The sequence below is a fragment of the Sinohyriopsis cumingii genome, chromosome 17 (genome assembly GCF_028554795.1).
Source record: "Sinohyriopsis cumingii isolate HCF-2022 chromosome 17, ASM2855479v2, whole genome shotgun sequence".
Taxonomy (NCBI): Eukaryota; Metazoa; Mollusca; class Bivalvia; order Unionida; family Unionidae; genus Sinohyriopsis; species Sinohyriopsis cumingii.
The window spans coordinates 13,857,105-13,876,277 of NC_142977.1; the positions used below are offsets into that span (position 1 = coordinate 13,857,105).

A 19,173-nucleotide genomic window follows, 5' to 3' on the forward strand; every position below is an offset into this window, starting at 1 on the left:
AGTAGAGCATAAGTCCCCTCAAGAGACCCATGTTTAACCCGTATAAACATTAGAAAATGCTATACAAGAGGGTATCCCTTATAGTGCTTCCACTGACGAAAGAATGCATATATCATGCATGTACTTTCACTGACACTGTTGTATTGTCAACTATTTATAGCAGTTGTATATGATGAATTGCCTAGAAAAGAGACTGGTTTATTAATTTTAGAAAATATTTCTCATATTAATTATATTTATGAATAGAATTGTTCATAAAACCACTTTCTGTTTTGAATAATAGTACTGTTCCTTAACTTTGTCCACAGCTAGAGCCAAGTTGTTTCCACACAGCAGTCAGCTTGGGTAACTACATGGTTGTCATTGGAGGGAAGAATAATAAAGGAAACCTCTCCAACAACATTCTTATCTACAAGTATACATGTAACATTTGGCAAGTTCTTTCCATGTCAGGTAAGTTTTTTTTAAAATATCAATTTCAGAAAGCATGTAAGTAATGATAATCAAGTACTGTACAATGAGAAATATTTATTGGGGTACCATGTCCTTGTTTAGCAGTAATCTAACAGTTACCTGGGATGTAATCACATGGGGTCATAATTAACTTAAACACCATAGCAGTAATCTAACAGTTACATGGGAATGCAATCACATGGGGTCATAATTAACTTAAACACCATAGCTTAGCATAAACTATTCGTGCAGGATTTAATTTTGTTGATTTTTGTTATTCATGAAAATGACAAATTTACCACAAATAATCTAATTTTACAATACGTATGTATTCATTTAAGGATGGGTGTTTGTAGTACACCAGTTTATACTTTTACAATACATATGCTCGCATGTGGGAGGTTGCAGGTTTGAAATGCAGGCGAGTTGTACCAATGACTTATAAAAATGGTACCAACAGCTGCCTTGCTAGGTGCTCAGCATTAAGAGGTTAGAGTTAGGACTGGTTGGTCTGGTGTTATGATAATGTGACCGGGTGGGACACCATGGTATATTTGCGGCATGATGCCCCAGTGCTAGACATCACTATAAATTGCCACACTGGAGACATCATAGTGATATGACTGAAAAATTGTTAAAAATCGGAATCACACACATACACACACACACACACACACACACACACACACATACTGTACAATCTAAAATTGCTAGTTAGTAGTGACCTTGATCATCATTACAATGTGGGGAACTGAAGGTCATGAGAAAGATTAACATAAGCTTTTTTCCTTGATCTCGTGATTTTTTTGTTGTGTAATGGTAGATGAACATTTACTACCCCTGGATGAAGGTTACAGTAAGGAAAAATGTATGCTAATGAGATTTTAACCATTGATTTATCATGACCAATCAGTGTGACATACTATAGCCATGGTCCCTGCTCAAGGTCATGTCAAAGGTTAAATTAATTCAGTGACCTTTGTCCTTTTAACCAACAGATATTTTCATGAAACGTTAGCCTTATATAGCTTGACTCAACAGGGTATCTCAAGGTCAAGAGTCATACCACCCCTATCCCAAGGTCAACATTGCAACAAGGAATAATGCACTAGTAAGCTTGTTTCCTTATGTCTGTCATTTCTTAATCCCTACAGTTTTTTCCATGAAATTTTGCCTACTTCCAAATGTTATTGGATGATACGCAATACACAATTCTATACCTTTATGGTTCAGGTTACCAGTATCCTGCATGCTGAATCATGATATGTCACTTGAAAAACATGATTTATAAAATCACAGTTATAACGTAAAAGTGGTCAGAGAAAAACATCAGCTATTTCAGGGATTATTTAATTGACTGACAATAGCTAAGGTGATTTAGTGTTTGATATTCCTTTGAGCACTGCTGTGGGAGAGTCCAAGTACACAAAACGGAACAACCCAGATCATTTGAAGTTATTGCCCTTTGTTGCCTGAAGTTAGATGTAGAAAGAGCATTGTCAGTGTTCAAAAAAATTAAAACGGACTTAGGGGAATGCACACTACCACCACCCACCCACTCAAACATCGTGTTACATTGCTGCATAAACTAAGGAGCCATAGGGTGGCCTTGGGGTCTGACCTTATCTAATCAGTGCCATCTCACATGTCTCCATGTGGTTAAAGTTTCATTCTCAGCAATTGTGTATATGTGAGAAAACTTGCCAGTAGCTTCCCACGAGTTGGTGGTTCTTACCAGTGTTTTCTTCCAGCAGCTGTACTGGCCATCTTGCAGGCCCCAAGTGGCCGAGTCGTCTAAAGTGCTCTTCATTACAGATCAATGCCATCTCACCTCTGACTGAGTGGGTTCGAGTCTCGGGTTTGGCTAATGTGGGTATGTGAGAAAGCTTTCCATAGCTTCTTGTGGGTCATTGGTTCTTTCCAGGGTTCTTCCTTCACCCTATTGGCTGCCATGTATAGCCTGCCTTGTGCTAAAAGAGGCATTAAACCTTACAACAACAACAACAACAACAACTGGCCATCTTGTATATCCTATCATGTTTTGACAGATGGTGTTAAACCCAAAGCAACAACAACATAAACTAAATATACAAAATAAGAATGCAGCTACATTAGTGAAAAGTTATAGTGTTAGAATTTATGGCAACACTTCAGCGTTCTAGACACAGAAAAGAAGAGTTAATGGTGTTATTTAAGACAGAGATATGAATAATCTGTGAACATTTACGAAATTCTTGAATTTGAATGAGCATCTATCAGATTTGTGTTATTTAACCTGTAATTTATTTCTGATGGGAAATCACGCATCATTCGTTTGATACACTGCAGCATTTTTGTCATTACCCATTGTTGCAAACCACCTGTACAGTCTGCTTGACTACTTTGTCATCCATAGCTACCTCTTCTGAGATTTTCTCTTTCTTCATGAAACCTGATCAGCAAATCACTGTGAACATGGGTAAAATGCTTTGAATGAGTCAGTCGAAGTTTCTCATCCAAGCACAGTTACTTATTAATCAATAAAATCTGCGCTTTCATGGATGTGATGGGGTTCGTTGCCTTGTGATGTTAAAGATTTATGCAATATACTTGTGAAAGATGAGAAAATCTCAGTTTGAAGGGTCTTGGTTGATAAAGGAACATAGCAGATTGTCATCTTTGGCATGCAATAATGCTTTTGCCAAATATATAACAATCTTCTCTATTTTTAATTTGCGAAGAATTTACATCATTGTTTGGAAATCAGTTGCATTGCCTTTGTCATTCAGATAATCCTGCAGGCCAGGCCATGAGTAGATCCTATGCATCTAGCGCAACCGTTTTCAACAACAGTATCTATGTTTTTGGTGGATTGAATGATGCGACAAGTGCAAACATGTTCCAGTTGTCTCTTCCCCTCGATATTTGTGAGATCAGTGGTGATGTAGATACATGTGTTTCACAAATCGGTTGCACTGCATGTGTTGTAACAGTAGATGATGGTATTTCCACTCAGAATGTGACATCAAATTCAACAGAGAGCACCAGTTACAGAAATAAGACTATATGCAGCTCCAATGCAAATGGTGCACCACCCAGGTAAATAACCTTCCTTGTTAACTCATTAACTCATGGAGATTATTTTTATTTTGTTTGAAATGAGGGTGGGAAATGCATTTTTGGGTTTACTTCAAAATTCATCCAAATATTTCTGCTTCTGAACAATTTGCTTTAAGACAGATGCCAGGCTGTATAAAAGATGTTTTCGATTCGCTATTTCACTATGCTAGTGCAGCATAGTAATAATTGAATTCCTTTTATTTTTTAATATTGGTTCAAGACAGAATTTAAACCTTGGGATATGATTGACATTGGCCTGTAATTGCTCACAATGGTTTTATAATTTTTCATAAATAATAGGTTCAGGGTTGTTGAATGGGTGTGGATAGGGGTAGGGGTGTGGTCTGCATGGAGAGGGTGGAGTAAATGGTCTGTGTATGGCTGGAGGCTGGGATGGGTGGATGTGGTCGGGCACAAAATATTTCCTTAGTTGTTAGCCTTATTAGTGTAAGAATTTGTATGCTTGCAGATATGCCAGTTCTGTATTTTGTGAGATTATGATGAAATTTTATTGAAAATACTGCATTTTAAATTTAGCTAATGAAATTCTAGAAAATCATCATTTTATGGGATTTAGTTTGGATTAGGAAGTTTCTTTAAAGACACAGGTATCAAAAGTAATGCAGCATCAAGACCTACACAGAAAATATCTCTGTCCGTTTCCTTAAAACTTGTCTATACGATAGACTGGTACACAGATTTTAATGTATCAACATGAAAAGCATAATGCACTTTACAATGAACCAGATTAATATGAGGTTTGCAGGCAAAAAAAGCATCAACATTAAAGAACTGACAATAGGGAATATTTTTTAAATATAACTCCAATTTGTTTAGTGGTTATTTTGGCTTAGTGGTAGTTATTCATGTTTTCGGGTTTGGAGGAATAGACGCAGTATAATTTACTCATGAGACCTAGTAACAAGTATGCATGGACTTCTTACAGAATTGAAAAGGGATGAAAGTATGGCCCATTGATGGATTTAGTGACCATTCTACAATATGTGTTCAGAGTTTGGAATTTTTTGCCTGGATGCCAGATAAGCATACTTATTGGGTTGGCATTTCTGTATTTGAGAGTTTACCCAAGTTTGAATACATTCCAGATAAGGTTTTGAATGAGGTCATAGAGAGCTGTGGTTGTTTATTTACAATTTGGTATTGGTTAAGTTATGATGAGATCCCCACTTTACAGCCGTCCTTTGAGACTGAGCCTTAGTGGGACAAATTGGAGGGGAGCGGGAATGCAATAGGTCAGTTACTTGAGCATTGAACTCATAATCCAAGAGTAATGATTCACTACCTGACCAGGCCAGCCAGGATTGACTGCCTGTGCATGTCCTTTAGAAAGGCACTTGGCTCCCATTTCCTTTGCATGATATAGCAAATAATGTGTTAACAGTGCTGTTAAAACCAAGAAAAATAACAGTTGAAGGGGTGGGACTGATCAGGAGCATGTTAATGAAGGTTTTACAAACACTCGCTAGCGTTTAGTCTTTGTAGTTATTGTATCTTTGTTTTTCTCCATGAATGGGTTATGGTAGCAATGATGGTGTTTTTACACCAGGCAAGCATAAGAAATATAAGTGTTTTATGCTCCTTGGCATTACAGAGGGACTTGAGAAGTTCTAAGAATCAAATAGAACTTACAATATAACATCTTAGGCATGTTTTCAAACTACTTTGTGTTTATAATATCTCAAGCATGTTTGCTGACTGTACTGTGTGTTTTTAACATCTCAAGCATGTTTGCTGATTTTACTATGTATTTATAACATCTCAAGAATGTTTGCTGACTGTACTATGTGTATTTATAACATCTCAAGCATGTTTGCTGATTTTACTGTGTGTGTTTAACATCTCAAGCATGTTTGCTGACTGCTGTATGTTTATAACATCTCAAGCATGTTTGCTGACTGTACTGTGTATGACATTTCAAGCATGTTTGCTGACTGTACTGTGTATTTATAATATCTCAAGCATGTTTGCTGATTTTACTGTGCATATTTATAACATTGCAAGCATGTTTGCTGACTGTACTGTGTGTTTATAACATCTCAAGCATGTTTGCTGACTGTACTGTGTATGACATTTCAAGCATGTTTGCTGACTGTACTGTGTGTTTATAACATTTCAAGCATGTTCGCTGACTGTACTGTGTATGACATTTCAAGCATGTTTGCTGGCTGTACTGTGTGTTCATAACATCTCAAGCATGTTTGCTGACTACTGTGTATGATATTTCAAGCATGTTTGCTGACTGTACTGTGTGTTTATAACATTTCAAGCATGTTTGCTGACTGCACTGTGTATGACATTTCAAGCATGTTTGCTGGCTGTACTATGTATTTATAACATCTCAAGCATGTTTGCTGATTTTACTGTGTGTATTTATGTGTGAAGCATCTTTCATAGCCTCCCTTCCCAGGTGTAGTGATCGCCGCAGGACCACTGTCTCGCTCTGCAGGGCAGGAGGTTACTTGCATATGGCCTCTCCTACACTATTGTGTCCACAGCAGCACCTTCATGCGGTGCCCCCTGTTTTAACAGAGCCTGCAGTGTGGCGCGACCGAGTACCCGGCGGTATAACTGGGTGGGCAGACTGGGCTCATTAGCCTTGGCAGACAACCAGTCTAAGAGAAGGGAAACTCTGACCCCAAACCCGGGCAGATGAAGCTCGTTAGCCTTGTCAGGCAGTTCATCTAGGAGAAGGAAACTCTGATTCAAAACCAACCAAGTCCCATCCATTGGATTATGGCTCCACTGCCTTGTGGATATCTTCGGGAGAAGGAAAGGCTACGGGAGTAAACCCAGACAGAAAATCAGGAGTGGAGCCCCTAAGGCAGCTGGGGGTCAACTACGACCTCCTTCCGGCAGCTCCTGCATCCAGACTGGTGCCAAATGTCATGCTCAGCATTCCTTTGGACCCCACCAGCAAGGACGAGAGGGGGATCCTGACGTCTGGGCAGCCCAGGATCTCCATACTCCACGCCCAGGCTTGTGCCCTGGAGAGGACACTCCAGTCTCGCTACTGAGTGAGGAAACAACACGGAAGCTGACAGTTTACGGGTTATAAGTCCCACCCGATTGGTGTAGGGAAGGGGCGCCACGGGTCAGCTTTGATGGTGGGAGGGATCGTGTCCCACTGGCCAACTATCGCCCGCCTCAAGCCGGGCAGCCCCCGGTCAATAAGGTGTTGACCCGCCATCGTCTGCCTGCTTCAGTGGGTGTCTGGAACTCAGTGTGTTGTTCAGCATGACAAGCAAACGGTAATTCCACACCAGACAAAAGAAACAAGAAACCAATAAAGAAGACTCCAGCTCTTCGATTTGCAAGCTGGAATGTGCGCACCATGTGTACAGGCATCTCCGACGACCTCAAAGAAGTGGACGACACCAGAAAGATGGCCATCATCGATAGAGAACTCACCAGACTAAATATCAGCATAGCTGCCCTCCAGGAAACCAGGTTCGCCTCTAGTGGCTCCCTCAGAGAGGAAAACTACACCTTTTTCTGGAAGGGTCGAGAACCTGAGGAGCCCCGTCAGCACGGAGTGGGCTTTGCCATCAAAAACAATCTCCTGGCCCTGGTTGAACCTCCCACAGGGGGCACTGAGCGTCTCTTGTCCATCTGCCTCACCACTGCTTCAGGTCCTGTCAACATTATCAGTGTCTACGCCCCAACCCTCACGTCATCAGAAGACACGAAGGATCAGTTCTATGGGCAGTTGGACGAACAGATCAAAGGATGCCCCAAAAATGAACCACTATTCCTCCTCGGCGACTTTAATGCCAGAGTAGGGGTGGACCACGAGTCATGGCCTGCCTGCCTCGGATATCATGGCACTGGAAAGACCAACGAAAACGGCCAGAGACTGCTGGAGCTATGCACCTACCATGGCCTGTGCATCACAAACACCTTGTTCAAGTGTAAGCCACAACACAAAGTGTCATGGAAACACCCCAGATCTCATCACTGTCACCAACTCAACTTGGTCATCACCAGGCGCTCTGCCCTTAACAGCGTCCTCTGCACCAGAACCTACCACAGTGCAGACTGTGACTCCAACCATGCCCTTGTGAGCAGCAGAGTGCAACTACAGACACACATGCAGCAGCAGAGAGGGTGAACAGACCACTTAGGGGAATGGTCACCCTTGTGTTTTACCAAAAAAAATAGTGACCACTCATAGAGGTCAATTACCACGTCTACGATTATTGTTTGTCCCAAACAGAACCGTAGACGCCCCTCTCTGCTGCTATCAATATTGGGAATCATTATCTGAATCATGGAAATCTTCATCTGTTTCATCTTCATCTGAATCTTCGGAATTTATTCTATGTTTCAAGTAATATTCAAGTTCTGATGGTGGTTTTTCTATTTTTGGATTTATGTTCTTTCTGTGTTTATAATATATCATCAAACTTCTGTATTCCTCCTTTGCTGATATTAATTAAATTATCATGTTATAATAAAATGATACATCCAGAATCTCATACTGCAAGAACAGCACGAGAACGATTAGAAACAATTAAAAAATTTCTTCCTGTCAGAGACTCATTTAGAAAAAATCTGCAAGCGCAGCAAGAAGCAAAAGTTGAGTATGAAGAGGACACTAAAAAACTGTTTAAGCCCGTCACTGCAGCTACTGAACAAGTTACAACTGTCATCAAAGAAGATCTTCTTCCGGTATCAAAAAAAATAGCAAGAAGAACTAAACAGACAAGGGAGATTTTACGAGACCTTCCAACTGGCATAGCTGCGGCTCAGCCTCCACCTGTTGGTGAGGAAATACTTGAACGTATTGGAGAACTTCGTACTGAAGTCGCCGATGTGAGAAAAAAACTTGCATCTGAACCCAAAACAGCAGAAGAGAGCTTAAGATTAATTGCAAGATTTAACGAAGGAGTTGTTGAGGAAATTAGAAACACTGAAAGAGAGAGATTACCTGAGTTGATATCAAAAAATATATCTAATAAATCTAATTTTTTAAAACCCTTTTATGGAAAAACAACTGATGATGATTTCATTAAATGGATATATCGCGTATATTACAATAAAAAACAAGCTAGAGGTCAAGAATTTAAAAGACTTAAAGAAGAAGTAGAAAGATTTAGAGGGGGGCGGGAACAACCAAAACAAGGAGAGTCCTCCCAGTATCAGCTTCCTCCACCTCTGCAACAAATAGAACAACAACAACAATCTTCTTCGCCACAGCAAAGGTTGTTGTCGAAAATTAAAAAGGCTAAAGAGTCACTTAAATCACCCTTCTCGAAGAAAATTTCTGCACCGAAAATGACATTTACACCGACAGGTTCACCACATGGATTTCGAGAAGGTGACTCACCCCCGGCCACCACTGAAGTACTTGCTCCGGTAATGCAACCACCACCCCAAGATGAACCTAAAACAGGATCTGGTTTATGTCCTGATAATATCATCAATGACGTATCACGGTTAGAAGTTCTCATAGGAGGAAAACGAGCTGGAAATAATTCACCAGAAATAACCAATGAAGCAGCTGATATTTGTCGGCGACTATTTCAAGGTGGTATCATGGATATTGGCGTTTACCGAGAACTTATTGATGAGCTCGTTGATGACTAGTTGTTAGATAAATGGTAAATAAAATAAGATGATTGTGCATGATAATCATCGTAAACCCACACAGGTTAGAGCGGTAAACTCACGATTACCAATCTATGAAGCAATTTACGGAGATGGACTTGGTGATGTCATTCGGGGATTATTCACGAGGATAGCTCCAAAAGTAGCACCTGTTGCAAAACAATTATCGATGAAGGCTATTGATATTGTTCGTGATAAAGCTCCTGGTGCAATTGTCAATGTTGCTGGTAAGGCGTTCTCGGCGATCAAAGAAAGATTATCACGATTATTGCGACGAAAACAACAACCACCGGTGAAACTGGCAAGTACTGAGGTGATGCCTGCAGATGTCAGTAAAATAATAAATCAGGCTGCAAATCAAAAACTAGCGGCGATATCTGAAGAAGCAGAAAAAAATATAACAGCAAATTTAATAGCAGGAAGTGGTCTTCGTCGACGATGATCATCATTTGGAAAAATGGTAACTATAATAAAATGTTCAGGCGTGAATCAGACCCAGCATTTGATATGGAGGCACCTGTAGGTACTGCATCTGATCCACAACCGGTTGCTGATGGTCCTGAATACGCAGCCAGACCAGGTGCTGCTTTTGATATTGTAGGAAGCGTTAATGCGACTTACAACTTAGGGTTTGCAACACGCCGATCAGCGCTGTCGGGAAATAATAGAAATTTTTCGTGTGCAATTCCATTATCTCACATCTTTGGATTTTGCAGAAATGTTAGAAAGGTCATCTTTGGAGCTAAACACACAATTGTGCTCGTAAGAAAAGGTGATGATAATGATGCAATCTGGCGAGGTGATGGTGTTGCTGATGCTGGTAAAGTAAATATAACAAAACTTTCATTGTGGATGCCAGTAATGACTCCATCTATTACTGAGGAACAAAAATTACTATCTTTTATGGATCAAGGCGGTAAATCATTGCTATCATGGTTAACAGTAACCACAGATGCTGCTCAAAGCAATATTAATGGTTTATTTACATGAAATATAGCATCACAACAGGGTGTTTCTGCACCACGACATATTTTTATTGCACTACAAGATAATGCTCGGACGAATAATCAACAACGTTCACATATGATATTTGACAACCTTGGAGTTAATGAAGTTTTCTTGCGAATAAATGGACATCAAGAACCAACAGAAAATATACAACTAAATTTTGATCAAAATCACGTAGCGCGTGCATATCATCGTTTAATGTCATTCATGGGACGTGATCAAAATATAGATACTGGTTTGCAAATATCACAACTAGATTTTACAGGTCTATATCCGATTTATTATTTTTCACTAGAACATCTTGATTTATCCAAACAATCTGTTGTTGATATACACTTTCGAGCTCGTGTTACTAACCCTCCTCCTGATATAGCTGGTCCACCAATTGTTCGCGGCGCCTACAAAGCGATCGCGGTCATACTTAGCGACAAGGCCATGTTACTTGAAGGTGGCAGTGGTCGAATGAGGGTCGTTGATGCACCGGTGGAAAATCTTTAATCGTGCTATTTAGAAAAATATATTTTATATAAAAATGTCGTATAGTCATGTTAATGTTACTCTGACCCCGGGTCAGGTAAAAAAGCTTCAATCAAAAACCGCCAACAAATGCGGAACTAAAATATCACTAAAACGAGATCATATTAGTGGTGGTCCAAACAAATTATCGTTGACAAATAATCAGATTAAACATTTCAATAAAGCCCTAGAATCAAAAACTGGAGTTCAATTCCATCTCTCCCCGAGCGCCATCAAAGACATGGTTAAAACGGGTGGTATATTTCCACTACTTGCGGCCATTCCGGCATTAATAGCTGCAGCTGCTCCAGCCATAGCAAAAGCGGCCGCGTTAGGTGCTGTTGGAACAGCCGCTGGAATGGCACTAAAGAAAGCAACAGGGCAGGGGTACAAAAAAAAGGGACGCGGTCTAAGATTACCGGGATCTCGTTGGGGGAGAGGCCTAAGGCTTCCAGGATCATTTCGTTAAACGTTCCATCATCAAATTTTGATTTACTTGATGCTGCTAAAAAATTAAAAATATCTGCCTTTAGAGGTGTTTTTATGCGAGATCAATTACCGAAACAACCAAACAAACTAGAAACAGGTATTATTAATCTTGACAAAGGTTCCGGACCTGGTACTCATTGGGTATCATACGCGGTTGATCCACGTGGAATTGTTTATTTTGATTCGTACGGGTTAGCTCCACCTGTTGAATTTATCAAGTATGTCGCACCACTCCACGCAACAACTAGCGGTTCCAAAGTTTGGTATTCAACGCTACCCACACAAACAATGACAGATCCGCCAATATGCGGCCGTGAAGTAATTAATGTACTCGACGCTATATCAAAATCATCCAAGCCGCCACATAAAGTCGTGCACGATTATACAAGCAACCGATTTGTTGCGCGTAAAGCATTTTAAACAACGGATCTTATTATAATGGTTGATATTTACGGAAGATCTTCTACTAGTAAGAAAATAAAATCCGACGTTGATCTGTCAAAGTATGCGACTAAAGATGACCTCGCTGATATTATGAACCTTGCTGGAGTTGACCCAGATGAAGTTGTTATTTTTCAAGATCGATATGGTAAACTAAAAACCAGCAATATCAAATGGAATGATATAGTCCGGCGAGTACTTGGTGCAGTTACAGATAATATTCCCGTGTTTACTGATAGCGGCAAAATCAGAGATTCAAGTATGTCACTTAAAACCATCAGAGATGAAATTGCAAGAAGTGTTGCTAATCGCGTGAGAAACACCGGTGACACAATGACAGGTGAACTTAGCATGAACGGGAACAAAATAGTAGTTTTAAAAGATCCAACATCTGACGAAGACGCAGCAACAAAAAATACGTCGATGTCAACTATGGCACCGTAGATGGTAAATTATCCACGTTACGGGCTGAGTATGACGTTCACGCAGGAGCTTTTGGAAGATTTCGAAGAAATTTTCAAAAAATCGATGATACCATAGATAAATTCTTCGGTACTCCACGCGCCATTGACATGAAACTCGTTGATATCAAAACTGACCTAGACACGATCAAACGAACACAACTAGACATCGTAGCGGGAATTCCTGAGATTATCAGTAAAACCAATTTGATTAAAATTCCAGCTGCAATAACTCCCGGGCATATTACAAACATCGTATGCACGGTATCATCGGGATTTGCAACATGGTCGCAGCAAAATAATACTATCAAATATACCGCAACAGTCACTGGCGTGTACAGGCTATCTGTGTTTAGTGCTGCAAAATTTAAAATATTTACAATGTTTCCATGGCGTCATTCCACCGACAGGTTTTCCGGGGTTGTATCTGTTGTATTAAATAGCGGAACCGAAGAAATATTTATCCTGGATGCAGATGATAAGACATTAACCGCAACATCTTACTGGTGGTGTTTGGAATTTGTAGCTGAAACACCTCAATTGGTTACTGCATAAAAATATATATGGACGGTGCACAATACAGATACAATCAAGCGCGTGAATGGCAGGCGACGCTAAAAGATCAAGTCGATCAATATACAGTAAAAGTAAAAAAATATCGACGACGATTGGTTATCGTTGATGTAATTGTTTATTCAGTATCCGCTGTTGTTGCTGGAACCGGTGTAATATTATCAGCGTTGACAACGATGGCACCAGTAGCTGTAACTATCTGTATTTCAGCAGCAACAACTATTGCAGGTGTGCTTAATATCATCACAAAAAAAATATGTACTTGTACGAACGAAAAGTTATCCGATTACAAAATAAAATTACATACAGCGACGGTAGCATACTCGAAATTATCCTCGTTGTTATCAGCGAGTCTCAGTGATGGAATTATATCTGATTTCGAATTTTCAATGATGACCAAAATATACGATGAAGGTATTAAAGATACAAGTATCAATAATGACAGAATTACTCCAGCAGATCGTGACCAACACAACTCCGCCAAAGATAACGATGATCTCGGTAAGTTCAACTAATCCTGAATTTAGTGTTAATTTTCCTACTGCAATTCCAGTAAAAGAAATAGCACTAGCACAATTACGGGTATATTACAGCTGGCCAAATATCAGATCAAAATCATTTAATGGTACACCAGCAAATAATTCGCTCGTATTTACTAACAACAACAAACCCGATGGAACACCTGACTGGGTTGTTGTTGGAATACCAACCGGCAGTTACCAGATTGAAGAGATCGGTGAGGAATTTGCGCGTAGAATAAAATCAATAACGGGAAAGGAATCAAAAATATCAATAAACGTTCACGAGCCGACGTTGTCCTCGACGGTTGAAATAAACTCGCCTGATTATGCCGTTGATATTTATCAATCTTCAATCAGATCTGTGCTAGGATGGCCTGAAATATCACCACCGATAACACCGATACCACCAGAACCGAAAAAGTCTGATTATGTCACGGATAGACAATTTTATCATCAAATTTATCCATCATACGAGGTGTTACTAAGTATTTTAAAAAGTAAATCGATGCTTGGCGAGTTTTACTTTCGCGAAGATATTGAGACATGGTCTTTTACAAATCCGGAGGAAGGGGGATATGTGAGGTTTGATCGGGGTGATATTATTGCATATTTTCAGGAAATCAATCAAGAGTGTAAAAAACAACTAGATCAACTAAATCAATATTTTAACGAACATATTTTTGACATATCAGCGTCATCGCGTGAAAAAATCATCACGCGTGTGGAAAGATTAAATCGGCTTATATCAGACATGGAATATTTTAATAACCGAATAGTTCAGGCGATGGTTAGTCTTTTAAAATCACATAAAAATTCTGATGCAAAGGCATGGTTAGAAAAATATAAAATAACAGAAGCCGATGTACCAAATTATAAATTTCCCGGGTATAGTGTAACCGAGTTAAGAAAATCTATCAATGATGTCATTGATGAGTTTTTTCCTAAAATACTCGATGCGTGGAAAAAACTAGCACCACCTCCAACTGTTCTTAGACATGATAATGATCCACATGGCGGCGGAAGACACGTATCCCCGCGGATCGTTAATATAACACCGACGGTCGCGGTCAATCTGGTTTGTGACGTAATCGATGGCAGCTATCAAATAGATCTCGGAAGATCAAATCAAGCTCAACAAGGATACATCCTGTACACGTTCACACCACAAGTTCCCCCTGGAAATTTAATCGTGCAAGAACCAACTAATCCCGTGTATTTGCGGTGTCACAATAATATGTTAACACGAATCAATTTTAAACTCACAGACCACCTTAATCGCTTGATTGACATACGTGAAGAAGAGCTTGTAATAAATCTGTATGTGAAATCTTAAGGACTTTTGTCGTAAAGACTTCCGTCTTAAGGATTTCTGTCCTAAGACTTCCGTCGTAAGGATTTCTGTCTAAGGACTTTTGTCATAGATCTTCAGAATCAAATTCGATCAACTTAAAAAAATATTTTATTATTACTGGCACAAATTTGTGTTTGGTACAAATTAATCGGCCCAGGCAACTAAAAAAGCTAGTCGATGAAAGTAAAATTAAAATTTCTATCACAAAAAAAAATAATATTTATTAATTTTCCTGATTTTTACTGAAATTGTACAAATTACTTGATTTTGACTACCAACTACCCCCTCAGAAACATAAAAATGCACGAACTACTTGATTTTGACTACCAACTACCCCGTCAGAAACATAAAAATGCACGAACTACTTGATTTTGACTACCAACTACCCCGTCAAAATCAAGAAAGTTCTAACCTTGTCAAATTGTTCCTAACAAATTTTATTTATTATAAATTAATTTTATTTATTAATAATATTATTTTTACTGAGATTTTTATTTTTTTTTTTACTAAAATACAACGAAATTGCTCAATTTTCCTGATTTTGACTACCAACTACCCCGTCAGAAATCAAGTAATTTGTGCATTTTTCTTTGATTTTGACTACCAACTACCCCGTGAGAATCAAGTAATTTGGGCATTTTTCTTGATTTTAGTAAAAAAAAATAAATCCTCAGTAAAAATAAAATTTATAATAAATAAAATTTATAATAAATAAAATTTATTAGGAACAATTTGACAAGGTTAGAACTTTCTTGATTTTGACTACCAATACACGTGGTCAGCGTTGACTTGGACCCCAGTTACCAAAACTTTCATTTTCATTATCATCAGTAACGAGGTTACCTTGGATCGTTTCACCAGTAACGAGGTTACCTTGGATCGTTTCACTCTCTGACATTATTTTTCTTAATAGTCTTATGCGAGTACTAATCGTTTTCTTTGCCTCATACTCGTGGGATAATAACGACTTAATTCTTTCTACGGCGGTAGAAAGAGGAACGAACTCCTTCACATGATCATCTTCTACGGTAGCTAGCGACTGAAACATTGCCGATTGAATCCGTTTCATGAGCCTGTATTCAGATGATAGTGTGTGTGTCCCCATGGTTTTACGTTCTTGTAAAATCTCAAAGTCAGAAACTATTTTTTCAGGATTAAGTTCATCAGATATATTAATTCCATCTTTTTTTAATTTTTTAATAGCGACAATTACATCATTGATATTTTCATGGTTCATTATATAATATATAAATCTTTAAAATAAAAAAAATATCCCTAGAACACCTATCGAGTGTATTAGCGAGTTCGTCGGGATGTTTCAGGGACAGCACAGCCAAGAACTCGTAGCTTGCCACCGCAATCTACCAAGTTCATTAGGCAAATATTCCCTCTACGAGAGCCCCTAACCCGCCAAACAACGGTCTAGAGGCCCAAGAGGGAGGACAGCACAACCCTCATAAACTCGTAGCTTGCCACCGCAATCTACCAAGCTTAGAGGATATACATATAACATATATACAATGAATGAAGAGCCCCTATCGAGTGTATTAGCGAGCTCAGATTATGAATGAAACGGCACTAACTAAGGACAGCACAAGGACAGCACAGTCCTCATTAAACTCGTAGCTTGCCACCGCAATCTACCAAGTTTAGAGGATATACATATAACATATATACAATGAAATGGTTATATACAATGAAATGGTTATATACAATGAATGAAGAGCCCCTATCGAGTGTATTAGCGAGCTCAGATTATGAATGAAGTACAAACATATAACTTAACTAAGGACAGTACAAACATATACGCTCAGCAAAATCACACCAACAATAATTAATCCAGTGGGTGATACGAAAATATGTATCAACCACAAGTCAGTATTGTGGTTTGTGAATTTGCTGAGCGGAGGGGTTCTTGCGGTTCCCCCCACTATTATAAAAATCGCAATTATGCGCACCACCGACAAATTGTCAGCCATGGGGATTCGATCCTGGACCGCGAGCGTCACAGTCCAATACCATACTGATCGAGCTATCAAACATTGTTACAAACATATGTTTCGGAAGTTAATATATAGCTAAGGAACCAATATTTACACTAAACAGCGGTTTCTGAATAATAACGGTTTCTGTATTTAACAGTTTCTGTATTTGTAGCGGTTTCTGTATTTATAACAGTTTCTGAATAATAACAGTTTCTGAATAATAGTTTCTGTATTTATAACAGTTTCTGAATAATAGTTTCTGTATTTGTAGCTAGTTTCCTAAGCAGACCGAAAATCAATAATAACAGTAGCATTAATGCACCAGTCAAAGAACTTTCCAGAGTGTAAGTTCAGTGAACACACAACTGCAGGTCAATTACAATGAGTAACGGTTTCTGTTTACACACAGCTTCCTACGGATCAATAATATTATCATGTGTTGTATGATGGGGAAATATTTAAAAAACATAAATAATACTTATGAGTCTAATGAGTTAGGTTCGTCGGCACTATACGATGTAATTAGTTAAACTGACTAATTACGATCATAAAAAACCAACCATCTACGAAGAAAACTATATATTACAAAGTAATCTCCCCTTAAATCAAAAATTCAGTAGTGTATGGAGGACCTCTGTGACATAAATTAAAAAAATTAATTCAATGTGGTGATGATAGTTAATAATGTGGTGATGATAGTTATTGATACTGAAAGATGATTTTCTGCTTATATTTTTTCGAGAGAGCAGATCTGGTTATATTATCTGCTACATTTTGTACTGAACGCGAGTTAATATCAAAATATGTCGCAGCCGCGTTCATAGACTGAAACATAATTACTTTACCAGTTTCTATGTTTGTAGAAATTACCCCCCTCTTTCCGATTGTCTTACATCTTCCTGTATTACCACATGCAGAGTTCATGCTTCGAGTTGTCACTCGAAGGTTGGATAAATTATTGTTTTGAGGATTTCCATCAATATGATCAATAACAAGACCGTCATTGATCAAACCCTTGTGACACTCGTATGTAAATCTATGACATAGATATCTTCTCTTTCCAACTGTAAATCTAAGATAGCCAGTATTAGAAACATTACCAACTTGTCTCTTCAACTTGCGGTGTCTGATGATACCATTAATATTTGATTCATAGTTTGTTATGACAGGATGTGGGACAAATATATTTTGCTCCATTATAATAATATTATATGTTTAAATCATTGTTTGTCTGAAATCTTGATATATAATCCCTCACGGATTTTATAGCGTTTTCACCGCTATTATTTTTTTTGTCATAATATCTTTTAAGCTCTCTGAACCGTTTCCCGCCACACTTTCCACATAATTCTGTCTTTCCTCGCACTCCAATACCACACCGTAGACATGGTATTGGTCCTAGACTTCCTCGTCGTATGTTTTGTGAGTGCATCCAACAAAATTCCTTTCTACAGGATTTGTTGCATCGATTTACTGAGCCGATCATCAACCATCTACATTGGGACATTGTATATATAATTTTCTTTATTTAAATATTTGTTTTAATTATATGAACGAGTTTGAGAGATTATCCCAAACTAGGCCTGTTAAGTATAAATTCAACCTTGACAGATTATCTTCTGACTTGCCAGTACGAGATCTGGTTGATCCGAAAAATAAAAGTTTGATCTCGAAAATTCATGACGCTAAGAAAGAATTTTACACGGATGGTGCATCTCATACATGGTCAACGTTCAAGATTATACGCCCTGACTCCGTCAAGGACGCTGTCACGGACGCTACAATGAATGACAAGCGAGCGGCAACTATCATTAACTACATCGCTGAATACGAGGGCAATCAAAAATATTTCTTCAGAGTAAAATTTATTGTATTAACAGAAACAGATAGTTGGATTATCCGTGACAAATATGATCCTGTCCTTGGTAATAATAAAACTATCATATTAAGTAAAAATTCCAGACCGGGTCTACTGACAGGTATTGATAAACCGTATTATGAACGAGCGTATCCTGTAACGGCGGTTATTTATGGAATTTATGAGATAAATAAAAAACCCAACGTTGATAAACTAGCGCCGATGAAATTTTCAAGGTTAAATTGTGTAGCTGAACGAGTAATAGAACACTTTACAAACGCGATGCGTGGAAATGGATTAACTGATTTAAGGCGTGAAAAAATAAACTCGTGGGCTGATTCAGTTAAGGATACTGGTGCTACAATAAAAGATGTTGCTGAGTTAGGAAAAATATTAAAATTTCCAATAACTGTGGCGACAATAACAGGAGAAGTACTGTACCAGTCGAAATATAAATCGAAGGGAGCTCCAATAAATATTATCGATCATAACGCGCACGCATGGACTAACGCAGTAACAATATTTCCACGTGATCGAACTGTTAGATTTTACTCCCCAGATAATTCTGGGGCAGATAATTCTGTGGCAGATAGTATGTTTGATTTTATCAACGAAATAAGTAAAACCGATCCTGTATCGGTATGGTTATTTAAAAGTAATGAGGAGGGTGAATTTGATCAGTTTGTCAAACCGAACGGTGAAATATATCGCACAGAATTCCTCCATGACGAGATGAAAAATCTTGCGACGTTTTTACAGTGCAAGCACGTGGAAAATACTGACAAATTAC

General features: G+C 38.6%; 1 protein-coding gene across 1 annotated transcript in view; it reads left to right on the plus strand.

Annotated features, from left to right (window-relative positions):
- The window catches only part of LOC149777783 (multiple epidermal growth factor-like domains protein 8), a 226,685-nt gene that overhangs the window by 89,267 nt on the left and 118,245 nt on the right, over positions 1-19,173 (plus strand). The window contains exons 22-23 of the mRNA XM_089938822.1: positions 309-453; positions 3,222-3,531. Of these exons, the coding sequence (XP_089794948.1) occupies positions 309-453; positions 3,222-3,531 (455 nt within the window). The remainder of the gene's footprint in view (positions 1-308; positions 454-3,221; positions 3,532-19,173) is intronic.